General features: G+C 36.5%; 1 protein-coding gene across 2 annotated transcripts; it reads left to right on the forward strand.

The window, feature by feature from the left end:
• Positions 1–80: 80 nt before the first annotated feature.
• Positions 81–11,934, forward strand: LOC311071283 (NACHT, LRR and PYD domains-containing protein 3-like). Of its 2 annotated transcripts, none has more exons than XM_084095601.1 (7): positions 81–367; positions 998–1,266; positions 1,689–1,777; positions 2,010–3,852; positions 4,181–4,351; positions 8,527–8,709; positions 11,070–11,934. In XM_084095601.1, exons 3-7 carry the CDS (start codon positions 1,732–1,734, stop codon positions 11,077–11,079), a joined length of 2,253 nt encoding a protein of 750 aa, XP_083951727.1. In that variant the 5' UTR covers positions 81–367; positions 998–1,266; positions 1,689–1,731; the 3' UTR covers positions 11,080–11,934. The 2 variants fall into 2 exon arrangements, with proteins under 2 accessions (XP_083951727.1, XP_083951726.1); XM_084095600.1 differs by having other exon boundaries at positions 227–367; positions 1,739–1,777.
• Positions 11,935–14,125: the final 2,191 nt, after the last annotated feature.

Here is a 14,125-nt window from a genome sequence, read left to right on the forward strand (position 1 = left end):
GGGTTTTTCTTCTTGTGGTTTCCGAGATTGAGTAACTTCCTTGATCTGTTGTCATTTCCCCTTCGTACAACATCCGCTTTAAACTGAAACTAAATGAGATTACACGCTAATAAAAGGTGTAAACAGGGATCTCCACGCTTTACCTGGTATAAAAGTCAGTTTTATACATTAAAAAGCGAGTTTTTACCGTGGAGATTATAGAACACAGTGAACTATGAGACAAACTTGCAGAAAAAAACCCAGTTCTGCAGAGAAACACACAGTTCTTCATGAGAACACGGAAGTGAAAGGGAGTTCAGTGCTTTTGATGATCGAGTTGCCATTTCAGAGGACAAAGAAACATCTGCAAATATTGTCATAATTCAAGGTAAGTTAGGAAATATCTTAACTTACTGATCAAAGTTTAAGTGTCATGTTTCCAATGATCACAGAAGATTCATGCAGCTCAACTAATAGACCTTTAATGCATTTACAAGTCTGAAACGAAGCTGAGTGTTTAAGTGTGTGTGTGTGTGTGTATGTGTGTGTGAGTTAGAGTATCTGGTGTCTGCTGACTATTTTTTCCATTAATGATCATTTTTTTGTATGAATTATTATTATTCACAATAACTATTGTAACTTTTAGTATGTTCAGTGTCACATTATTCTTTTTATTCCAGTCTGGTCTGAATTGTAAAAGACAAGTCTTCCAAGAAGAGAATGACAAAATGTGAAAGTACTTCTGAAATCTAATCATGTTGAGACTCAATAATCACCAACATTCAGCTGAATATATCAGAAACAATAATATACTAATGAGCACAGACTCTTAAACTGAATAACAACCTGAAGAATTAGTTTTAGACCTTAAAAGTTTAAAAAATGCTTCATAATGGTTGACCTGGCCACAGTGTCCGTCATTTCGTTACACACATTTATTTGCACATACTGCATAGATCTCTGCTATAAAAGCACAATTATTTAAATACTTTAAATGCCTTTTCCTTTTCTCCAACAGTCCATGAAGGACGATGGCAACTGTTTTAGAGCTGCTTCAAGATACTCTAGAAGAGCTGAAAGAATATGATCTGAAGAAATTTAGGAGTCGCTTAAAACAAGATGGATCCATTGGAGCTGGTAAACTGAAGAAGGCTGATGTCACTGATATAGTGGATATAATGATGGAGTGTTTTGGACCGGAAGAAGCTGTGAATAAAACACTGAACATCCTGAGGGCGATGAACCAGAACCAGCTGGCTAAAGAGTTACAGAACAACTACACTGAAGGTAATAAAAGAGAGAATAGAGAATGAGAGGCAGCTTAAATTCATAGAAATGTTTATTCAGATTATTTTCAAAGAAGATTCTTATGTTCACCAAAGCTGAATTTAATTATCAAAAATAGTTAAAATTTTGTGAAATACTACAATTTACATTAACTTTTCTTTTTGAATATCTTTTTAAAGCTGCATTTATATGATCAGCAATAGTTAAAATATTTTGAAACATTACAATTTAAAACAATTGTTTTCTATTTAAATCCTGTTGCCATAATAGTAAGTTTCATAGCTGAATTTTCAGCATCATTACTCCAGTCTTCAGTGTCACATGATCCTTTAGAAATCACTCTAATATGATGATTTATTTAATAGTTTAATAGCTGTGCTGCTTTAATGAAGAGTGGAAACATGATGCAGTGCCTTTTTCAGGATACATTGAACATAAAGTCTCATTTCATTCTCTCTCTTCACAATGCAAGAATCATCAGAAGCAGCTGAGAAACACACAAGAAAACAAGGTGAATTAACCTTACACACGGCCTTACAGAGGGATCAGAAATTATTTCAGCATGTTTGATGTATTGATCTAAGTACACCATAACTGCTTTCAGTGCTATGAATTTAAATACAATATGTCTGCTCTAGATGATTTTGATGAAAATCATGCTAATGTGAAAAACCTTTGTGTTTAAATTTGTGTTTTAGTTTTGTTCACACCTTTTCCTGTTTATTTATATTTTCTCAAAACAGATTTCTGGCTGCAGGAATTCTTGAAAACTCACAAAAGTAACATGAAGGAGAAAGTAGAACACATTTTTGAGGGTAAAAAAGAAAAAGATCTCAAGGATGTTTTCACAGAACTCTTCATTACGGAGGGGGATCTTAAAGAAGTAAATCAAGAACATGAGTTTATGCAGATTGATAAAGCCATTAAACCCCATAAATCAGAGGACAGGCCAATCAAATGCAATGATGTATTTAGTATGAACAAAAATAAGAAAAAGATTGTTCTGACCAAAGGTGTCGCTGGCGTTGGAAAAACTGTCTCAGTGCACAAGTTCATTCTGGACTGGGCAGAAGGAGAAGCCAATCAGGATATAGACTGTGTTTTCCTGCTTCCATTCCGAAAGATGAACTGCATTAAAGTCAGAGAGATCAGTCTGCAGGAGTTTCTACAGAAATTTAATCCAGAACTGAGGGACCTGGAAACAGCAAAGATATGTAAGATATATAGTTGTAAGCTTGCGTTTATCTTTGATGGACTGGATGAGAGTCGACTGACTTTGGATTTTAAAAGTGGAATGGTGACGAGTGTTGAGGAGCGATCATCTGTAGATGAACTATTTACAAGTCTGGTGAACGGGTCTCTGCTTCCATCAGCTTACGTCTGGGTGACATCACGACCAGTAGCAGCCAATCAGATCCCTCCAGAGTATGTAGGGTTGTTCACAGAGGTGCGAGGATTCACTGACCAGCAGAAGGACGAGTATTTCAGAAAGAGAATCAGAGATCAGACTCAGGCCTCCAGACTGATCTCACACATTAAGAAATCTCGTAGTCTCTACATCATGTGTTACATTCCCGTGTTCTGTTGGATCACGTCCACTGTTCTTCAGGACATTCCCATTGAGAACGATGCAGAAAACATCAACACGACACTCACTGAAATGTACATCCACTTCCTGCTGATACAGATGAACATGAAGAGCCAGAAGTGTGATAGAAAAACAGAAAGACAATTAACCAAGCTCTTAGATTCCAATAAAACAATGATTGAGAAGTTAGCTAAGCTGGCGTTTAAACAGCTGAAGGAAGAAAACATAGTGTTCTATGAGGAGGATCTGGAAGCATGTGGTATTGATGTGAGTAAAGACTTTGAGTCCACAGGAATGCTGACTGAGATCTTTCAGCAAGAAGCTAAAATTCAGGAGGTGAAGGTCTTCTGCTTTGTGCATCTGAGTGTTCAAGAGTTCCTCGCTGCAGTGCACGTGTTCCTCTGCTACCTGGACAAGAACATGGACGAGCTGCAGTTTTTCAGTAAAGAAACACAAAATGAGCTCAGCCCTGACAACACCGACAAGCCAGACAAAAATATTGCTTTAGATGATTTACTGAAGAAGGCTGTTGAGAAAGCAATGCAAAGTCAGAAAGGACATTTAGACCTATTTGTACGGTTTCTGCTGGGCATTTCACTGGAATCGAATCAGAAACTGCTCAGAGGCCTGTTCCCACACACTGAAGACAGCAAAGACAGCGTCACAGAAATAACCAAACACATTAAAGAACAATTACAAAGCTATAAGAACATCTCACCTGAAAAGTCAGTCAACCTGTTCTACTGCTTACTGGAGCTCAATGACAATTCATTATATACAGAAATACAAAAATACTTCACATCATCTCCAGAAAGAGAGCTCCCGCCTTCCATGTACTCATTAATTGCTTACGTTTTGCTGATGTCAGAGGAGGTGCTGAATGAGCTCGACCTGAGTATGTACATGAGTAAATCAAGTGGAAGACACACAAGGATGTACAGGACCTGGGGAGGCCACGTGAATCTCCTGCCAGCTGTGAGATTCTGCAGAAAAGCAAAGTAAGAAACTTGTTGACGGCTTTTTAATAAAAAAATTTAACTCTGAAAATCAATTTTAGCGCACAATGCATTGTGAAGTATCATGTTTTTAATGATTTTGGAGAGGAAAATCTGTATTTAATAAAAGTTATTTACTAAACAATGATTTTATAGAACGTTATTTTCACTTGACTGTCACATCAGTTCCAGCATATATGACATTTATATTTTTCCAGAAAGCTTGAATGTTCACAGAGAACATAACACAACCTATCACTGTTACTACTAACACTGTTCATACAAGATGAACACACAATACATGCAATGGACAACTGTCTTGTTTTTACAGACTCTCCTCCTGTGATCTCACTGACTCCTGCTGTGAAACCGTGGCTTTGGCCCTGCAGACACCAAACTCACTGATAGAGCTGGACATGAGTGAGAATGACCTGAAGGATTATGGAGTGAAGCTGCTCTCTGATGGACTGAAGAGCCCAAACTGTCAGCTGAAGATACTGAGGTTTGAGATTCATTCTTATACAACACCCACCTCAGTATTTCATCCACTAAAAACTGAGTATGACATTATAAAACGCTTAACATGGAAATGCTTAACGTGCCTTAATGCACAAAGACCAGTGATATTAATATATCAAACTCCATACACACTGTACTGATGATGCTTAATATATGCAGGCAAGCAGATGAACCCAGAATTTGAATACAATCCACTAAATTTCATGTTAATTGTTTTACTTTATAATGTTTTACTTTATAATATTTTATTAAAGCTACACTGTGTAGTTTTTTTAAGTTGATTCTTATAAAAAAAAAAAACCCTTTGTTCTTTCAAAATTATATGTGCTCATTCATGTGTAATTACTTCCACCAACTAATCAAGTATTCTCTTAAGCGTAGAATCTGCCATTCTAACGTCAGCCATGTTGCGCCTCCATCTTGAAAATACATAAGCCAAAGAAGGACATACCTGGAAATTAAATAAATTAAATTAGAGCACAAATGAAAACTGTTAAAGAAAAAATATTTTAAAACACATAGTATACTAAAATATACTATCGCTATATACAGGGGCGGACTGGGACCAAAAAGTGGCCCTGGACTTTCTGGCCCACAGCAGCCCACCACATCCCACATCATAACACATTGGCTCATTAATGTGCAGAATAATATTTAATCCCACCATCATAAAAATGTAACACAATACAAAAATAAATTCAATTTAAACATTTATTTTAAGTAACACAACATATTTTAGGTCATATTTGTAAAACAAAGGGAAACAAACAGAAAAACATTAAGACATACATCATTATTTATATAAAACTATCAAGACAGCAAATCAGCTAGTCAGGGTGTATCATCTTGGTGCAGTGTAAGATACACTACTTAGCAGAGTAGGCTGCACCACTCAGCTGTACAACTCCTGAATCAAGATTGAAACTATTTCGCATTAACACAAATCCTCATGGCATACTATTAGGCTATCATGTGACATTAAACTTTATTGATGTCCACAGGCTTCATGTCATCTTCTGGGAGCAGGTCAGCAGAGCTTTATGAGAATGAGGAGGAGATGGATTGTGTGTGTGTACATTTGAAAGAGCTTGTGTATGTGTATGAGAAACAGAGTTTGTGTGTATAAGAGATAAAAGGATTCCTGTGAAGGAGACAAAACAAATTAGGGATTATTCAGCATTATCTGTAATAAATATTTGTTAGTGTAAAGTAAAGTCTAAATCAAGTAGCCAAATACAAATAATATTAATGCTCATAAAACCTGCCCAGAAAGCAACATGGACAAAAAGGTGGAAACTTATTGTTTAAGATGTGTTGGTCCTATCTGCAACGATCATAGCTACAAAATCTACAAAGGTTAGTAGCAAATTAAAATTTCTATAACACTATAACACACAAATTATACAATTTTAAACATTAGAGTATCATCAAAATCTTAAATGATGTAATTATTAAGTTAAAGATAAACATAAAACAAGGAACTCGTTTTTGGAAGAAAAATATATATTTCAAAAGAGTTTATTATTTTAATTTTATACTAATTGTTGAGTTAAGAACTAATTTCTCAGCACTCAGTAGTGTTTGGAATTAATATTAACTACCATCATTGTTAAAATGAGTAACTAGTTTACTAGTGCGACCTAAATAATGCTACTACTGATTTGATTTCAGTTGACCGGTTCAGTTTGATTGCCATCCTCTTCACTGGCTCAGGTACAGGTAGGGAGGGTGTTGTTGGTCATCATCAGCAGGCGCTGCTGTTTCATCATCACTGACACTGACTGTGCTGCTGGGTCCAGCCTCGCTATCCTTGACCTTTGCTGTAATACTAGAGCCGTCAGAGCTTGCTGAACTGCAACTTCCCTTCGTGCCAAATGCATAATCTGTTAATTTGAAGCATTTCAGCATCTACTACATTTAATGCTTTTTTTAACGTGTAACTTTTCAGCTCCACCTTTTCTTTTCTTCCACCTTTTCATCCATGGACAATTATTTGTAGTTATCTGCTCAGAGAAATTTGCTGTAACGGATCAATCTCTCTCTCTCTGTAAATGAGATGTGAAAGGGGGCGTATTTCAAGATACACAGTGGAGTAGACCAAATTAATTAACAGGGAGGTAGGGCAATACACTCACATGCACACAGAACGCAAAACACACTTCTTGTCGGCTGCGCCCACGCGATCGACTCACTCATCCATTTGCGTTGAGATGTAATATTATGATTTCTGTAATTTTTTTAAAATATATTTGTGTACCGGGTGGACCGGCCTACATTGGCCAGAGGCACACCGGGAAAAGTCCCGATATTCCAGATGGCCAGTCTGCCCAGGCTATATAATATTCCTAATCCAGCTGTAGAAACGAAGAGGATGACAACGGCGTGAATGTGCTGTTTTCCATTTCTTCTGATGTGCTTGGGATATTGGAGCGGGTCTGGCGTGTAACATATATTAGGCTACAACATATATTAGGCTACATTATCATTAAATGACAAATTAAACCCCATGTAGCCTACTATTTAAATCGATTGCTGGACATTGTAATGTTATTGTACATATATCTGATTTAGCATTGTATTAGCAACCCCCACCCCTCCTGTCCTACCCTCTTTTTAAAACAAAGTTACACCACTGGCCAGAAGTGTTTTTTTTTATTATAAATAAATAAAAACAAGTATAATATAATTGATTTATAATAGGCTTCTAATATTTGTTATAAGTAAAATACCATTAGAATAAATGTTAGTATAATACAAATATAATTATTATTTTAAAAAAATAAGTTGATATGCAAATTGATGACTGTAACAAACGCATAGACTAAGATTAACAGTCTCAGATATAGTTAGTCTTGTATCAAACACAAGTTCGAGCTCTTGTGAGTACTCACAGCTCAAGATTAATTCATCCCCGCTGTTACAAGGAGCGTTTTAGGAAGTCTTTTTTTCCAACCGCAATTAGATTGTACAACCAGCGTTATACAAGATGATAGACTATATTCTATGAATACTTGGTTGCATATAATCATAATGCTTTGTGAAATTGATACTAGAGAATAAGTCTTGTTGCTTTGTGAATGTTGTTTAAGTTCTTTATTTAGTCATTTTATTGTTGTGCTGCTGTGTAAATTTCCCCCTGGGGATTATTAAAAGTTAATAAATTGCAATCCTTGTGCATGAAATCCAAGAGATCCGCAAGGTGAAGTAATGACACAGTTCATGAATGGAAATCCTCTTTTGATCTCCAAGCAATGAATGGAAGCCATATAAATGCTAGTAGCAGTAAAGAGGCCTTCTACAACATAATACATAAACTTAACATTAGCAGTGAAGCCAGTTAAATCAATCTCAAATAACACAAAAAGCATATGCAATGATTACAAACCAATACAAAAACCACACTAGTAAATATGTAGAATAAATGAAGCAAAAGAAAAGAAAATACTCCTTACATTGATTGAGCATAAAACCAAAGTTTCCCAATCAGGACTCAAAGTGGTTTGTGGTAACACATGTGATTGTTTCCCCCCAAACAAGTTCAGCAGAAATCCTGCCCTGCAGCCCATTCTAAAGATTTCATTGGTCATGTTAATCACTGTACTGATTGCCTACACCAGTGGTTCTCAAACTTTTTTGGTCATAACCCACAAAAAAACATAAAAATGGATGCATTGAAAAACGTGCAATGAACCTGCAATAGTTTCAATTTGTAATGACATTGAATCATATAACAGTAAGAGAGAATAATAGATCAGAACTTAACTTTTAAAACATTTAAATATTTCAGTGATGCTTTGGATGAACAATATATATGTAGCTATATACATATTTGCTGAATGCTGCTTCTCTGCATTCTCTTTTTACAAACTATGAAACCGTTTTTAAAAAATCAGGGTAACTATTAACAAGAGGAGATTTGTCTGTGTACTGACAGTATTATATCTTTAAATGTATTTGGCTTTAAAATGTAGGGAAGAAAAAGTTTCAACAAATTAATATCCTCAAAGTTCAGTAGAACATATATTATATGAAATTAGAGATCTCTTAGCAGTTTATATTAAATTGATGTGTGATTAATCAACAGATTTAACAAGCTTTTGTTGTGTGTTCTGATGTCACAGTCTCAGATATCTTCATTGTTTCTGTGTGTGTTTGTAGATTACGGGACTGTAAGGTGACAGGAGAAGGCTGTGGTTATCTGGCTTCAGCTCTGTGTTCAAACCCCTCACACCTGAGAGAGCTGGATCTGAGCGACAATCGCCTGGGAGACTCAGGACTCAAGATGCTCTCTGATCTGCTGAAGGATCCAAACTATGCACTGAACAAACTGGATACTGAGCGGTAAGGTTGATCTCTTCCTGTGAATATTTGTATTTGTATTTTGGTCTTACCATATTCAAGTGTACAGTGGAGTGAAATGTCCAAAGGGTCTGTAGTAGAGTTGCGTGGAAGAAAATTTATTTGTTACAATCTCAATCTCTAGGAATTTCACAATATCATCTTTTTTGTTTGGCATAAAAAAATCCATACAGGTTTAGAATGACATGAGAGTGAGTAACTGATGATAGGGTTTTATTTTTTGTGCAAACTGTCCCTTTAAGAAAGGGTAGGTTTTATTTGGCTCAGAATCAGTGGATTGCTTCTTTGGTGCTGGTTTGGTTAAAATATAACCATGTTGTGCTTGGACTGACAGGTTTGTCATATTTCTGTCACAGTGTCTGATTTGTGTTTCCCAGGGTGTCCACTAGAGGTCTCTTTCCCATACTATCACCATTCACTCTGGAACTGCATTTCCCATAATCCTTTGTCTGTTCTCATCACTCATGATTGCACTCAGCTGTTCCCTATCACATTGTTAGTTTCTGTGTATAAATACCCTGTCTGTTCAGTCCTTGTCACGGAGTTGTTGTTTAATGTCACTTACAATTCTGAAGTCTGTTTCCTCGCCTGTTCTTGTTTTGTTTCTTGTTTATTTTTTGGACTGCTTAAATGGATTTTGACCCCTGCATGGATGACTACGAGTTGGATTGCCCTGACAATAAATATGCTACATTTGGATCCACCTGTTTCTCCATGTGTTCCCGTGACAATTTCCTCTTTGAGATGATACACATGATCTACTGTACAGGTTTTAATTGACATTTCTGATTGAGTTCCTTCATAGTGTTTAAGGCGAGACACTACAGGTGAATAGGGTAAAAATTTTAACTAGCAGATATCACCATGAAACTTTCCCAGTTGATTACGTACATTAAGATGAGGAAAAAAATGTATTACAAGTTTTCTGTAATTTAATATTTAAATATGCAAATTAAGCAATATCTAATTAAATATGCATCTGAGTATTGGATAAAGCCAGGTTAAAAATTATTTTTTCATTGTTCACATATTAGATGGTAAAAAAAATTGCAGAGGGATTTATGGATATCTACTTTTGTTATCCTGTAAATCAGAATATACTGTCAATAGCCTTAAATAAAATGATTTTCGCCATGTTTTTTGGAATAAAATGTTATATAAATCAGGCTAGGAATAATATATTTACAAATCCCTCTGTAAATGTCTTCATAATGTAACTAGGTACAAGACTGGAGAGTTTGGTGTATATAGGTGCTACTGAAGTAGAGATTTCGGACTTGGAGTATGAGAGAAAAGTCATTTTGAGAAAACAGGCTTTAAAGATTTATCATCAGTCAATGAGATTGCGCATTCAGCCCTTTTACTTTCAGGATTGGTTGCTGATAAAAAGGAAATTACCATATTTGGATCCGACAGGAGAGAGAGAGCTTTCCAGCGGTGTGTGTGATGACAGGGAGCAGACAGAGATCGCGGAGCAGCATGTTGATTAAGAACACCAACTTTTGTTGAATTTATGAGAAATCTACAGACGCAAACAGACAAAGTGTAGTAAAATAAAGACCTTAATGTGTATTTTAGACTTTTTTTTTACCACAAATCTGAAAGAAGACATGTTATTGAAGACAAATATCCAAAAATCTCAAAATTGACCAGTAAAAAAAAAACTATGTTTTTGCCTGCCGTGTCTCGCCTTAAAAGCAAAATACTCCCATACAATTGAGGTGCTTCCATGTTTTGACACTGGATCTTCTTCTGCATCTTCATTGTCTTCACCATCAAGGGATCATTTTGACAAGCTAACACACATTTGAGGTCTTTCACACATGGTTCTTTCATCTGTCTTCACTATTTCTTATAAACAAGCATTAGACAGGTGTCTCTGACCGCTGTGATCCTCGCTGTTTTTTCACTCTTGCTCATGTGATATTGCTTAATTAGCTTTATCTACAAAACACAGAAATCTGTTATGTCTTTATTATATATTATATTAATATATAAACATATTTAAAATGGGTTTATTCTAATTGTCCTCATTAAAGGGATACGTCACCTCTGAAAAGAAATATTTAAATTGGGTCATTTATGTAGTAGAACGGAGGATTTTTTCCAGGCAAAAAATAAATAAATCTCTTGTCTCGGGGGGATATGAGGGAGGGAAGCACAGTAATTTGAAAATACTACAGGTTTTCTACTGATACAAAGCTTAATGCTAAATGCTGAAGTATCCCTTTAAGTAAATGTGTTTTTTTTATAGTGTAAATCATGGAATATGACACAGGTATTTTTGCACACACATATATATCTGTGGTTAATGTTGTTTTGTTCTCTCTTTTTGTCTTCAGATGCTATTAATCTCTCACTGGATCCAAACACCAGCAGTCACTCTTCTGATTCTGTCTGAGGAGAACAGAAACATGACACACGTGTTTGAGGACCAGCCGTATCCTGATCATCCAGAGAGATCTGATGAGTGTCTCTGGTTCTGTGTGGAGAGAGTCTGAGAGATGAGAGATGAGAGATGTGTGGGGGGGGGGGTGTAAAAAAATTTATTGCATCACAATAAGTGTATTGTGATTGTCAAAACATTTTAGTAACTAAACTGATTTTTATTAGGCTTAGTGACAACATGTTACAATGTTTAGCCTAGGCTACAATTTCTGGTTTTCAATTCAATTCAATTATTGTGATTTGATTTAATATTGAAGCCATTAATTTTTGCTGTAAACATACAGAGAGATATATAATGCGTTTTTTTTATTGTAATAACAACTTTATTTAATGATATAAGTACAAATATAATAAATATGTAATATAGTACACATATTTAGCAAAATACTCTCTATAGCTCTTTTTTTCTAGCCAACTAACGTGCTATAGCCTATATTATGGTCATCAAATGGCTTTCCTGAGGTAAATGTTATGTGACATAATTGTTCTCCAGCTGTTTTATTGACCCCTTTTTTTGATTGATTGGTCGATATTATGTATGAGGAATATACATTTCGGTAAGTTGTACTGTATCTTTCAACATTGTTCATTCGTGTTTATTTACTAGCTAGAGATGATCGGTTCACCTGCCGCTAGGGATCTGTCGTGTCCACTGATCTATATAATGTCATTCTATATAGATCAGTGGTCGCGTCACATTTACAAGCGCCAAAACGGTATTTATTGTTTGAATTTCGTAATAAAAGTGACAGAATCTGAGAGCTGAGATTTTTTTTTATATCAAAAGTAACCCGCTCTGTCTAGTCTGTCGGTCTCCGTGTCCTCTTTGCTTCGCGATTTTTCTGTGCGTGAGAAAATGGATGTGTGTCGTGAGAGCGTGTGAAAAGTGTCAATTGCGTGTGTCTCACGGTGAATGCGTGAGAGTTGGCAGCTCTGGGTTTAGTAAAGCATATAGTGAGTTTGTTAATGGTTTAGATGAAAATCAGTTTCACGCTCTTTCATTCAGACGTTTGGCTGTTTGGTGTTCGGCGCCCTCTGGCGGATGATGCCGTAAATTAAACTAGACTAGTAAACCATTAAAGTCAATATGAAATTAAAATGGACACTTCTTGTTTTTTTTATGGAATATTACAGTGTTTATTCTAAATGATTTATCGATGCACATCATTATTGTGTTAAATTCATGTTCCTGGTAATCTTGAATCAGAATAAGTTCCTCTTGCAGCATCTCTTCTCTGATGACGAGGACGGGGCAATCTGTCACTCACATGAGATCCACCAATTGCAAACCACAACCACAATACAATCATCCAATCAATTCCACACAGACCCAATCATTTGTTCTTAATTTGTTCTTTATCGATGAGCATAATCCACCATATGCTGTTGCTTTCTGATATTCATTTTAATATATTTGACTTTTTAATTTCTTTGTACAGTGGCTATTTTTCAGCTGTATTGATAAGTTGGATCTTATTTATTTATTTTATTTATCTGTATAATTCTGTTGGTCTTGTGTGAGCTGGTTTTAGGCATTTAAATCCCAGGCTGAAAATGGGCCCCACTACGGCCCTGGGCAAATGAACCAATAATTAGATAACAAGAAGGGTGGGTTTAAAAAGGACCTATTATGGCCCTTTTCACAAGATGTAATATAAGTCTCTGGTGTCCCCAGAATGTGTCTGTGAAATTTCAGCTCAAAATACCCCACAGATCATTTATTATAGCTTGTCCAATTTGCCACTATTTGGGTGTGAGCAAAAACACAGTTTCAGGTGTGTCTCTTTAAATGCAAATGAGCTGCTGCTCCCCGCCCCCTTTCCAGAAGAGGGCGTGGCCTTTACAGCGCGTGCAGATCAAGCGGCAACCTCCCCGTCTCTCTCTTGAAACCAACACGGAAGTGAGTTAAACTGCAATTCGTTGACTGGCCACTTGAGGCTGTTGTCAGAAGTGAGTCAAATCTGTATCTCCCCCATGTTAAAATGCCAAATTTTACAGCAGAAAAAAACGTGTTTAAAGCCTGGTGTCTGTATGAGGGGGGTGAATTATTTTATAACTCGTCCGTTTAGTTGATTAATATTTAAATTTAAGGGTGTGGCCACTTGAGTGACAGATGGATTGCCGCTGTCAGTGCTAGCCGTTTGTCTGCTGTTACTAGCCGTCACTTCACCTCAGCAATGTTAGCTGCTGAACTTGCCATCTCTGCAGTGTTTGTGCTTTTTTTCGGGATTATTATTTCATACAATTTAATACTTGGGTAACGTTACAAAGCCCACGTCTTTGGATTCCGTCGTTATCGTTCGAGAGAACAACCAGCGCTGTATTTCAGTTGTTTTCCTCTGTGAACATGCACTAATGGATGTCTGACAATTTCGTTGCTTTTTGGGGTTTTCAAATTTAAAACGTCAATAAATGCTCGTTCGTTCTGCTCCCATGGAACAGATGGATTATAATATGCTTATGTAAATTACCGTCAGATGAAATCATGCAGGCGTCGGCGCTTTCTCCGTCCGTGCAATAAATGCACATGAATGAGCGCGGATTTTCTAGCGCATTTATTTGCACTTCAAAGGCAATATATCTATGGTTTAACGGTTAAACCATAACCCATTTGAGAGGCGGCCAACATCAGAATTTAAAATGGACTGAATAAGCTCTCTACGAACTTGAGCGATGCCGCGCTGACGGACCATGAAAGAGTGACGGACATGTATGCACATAAATCACTGTCATACACAAACACTCTCGAAGTAATACACAGTCTCACTTGTAGCCATGTCTTTTAACTATTATAATATTTCGAAGGGCAAAAATAGGAACGTTTAATTGGCTTTACATCATCAGCTAACTCGATCACGTCGAGCTAGGTGATTTCAGATAGCCAGGCTCCTCAGCTCCACTCACGTCACGCCCCGCCTGTTTGTCTATTTTCTGTTATCCGGGAGTGACG

This window comes from Abramis brama, assembly GCF_963993115.1.
Source record: "Abramis brama genome assembly, chromosome: 20".
NCBI lineage: Eukaryota > Metazoa > Chordata > Actinopteri > Cypriniformes > Leuciscidae > Abramis > Abramis brama.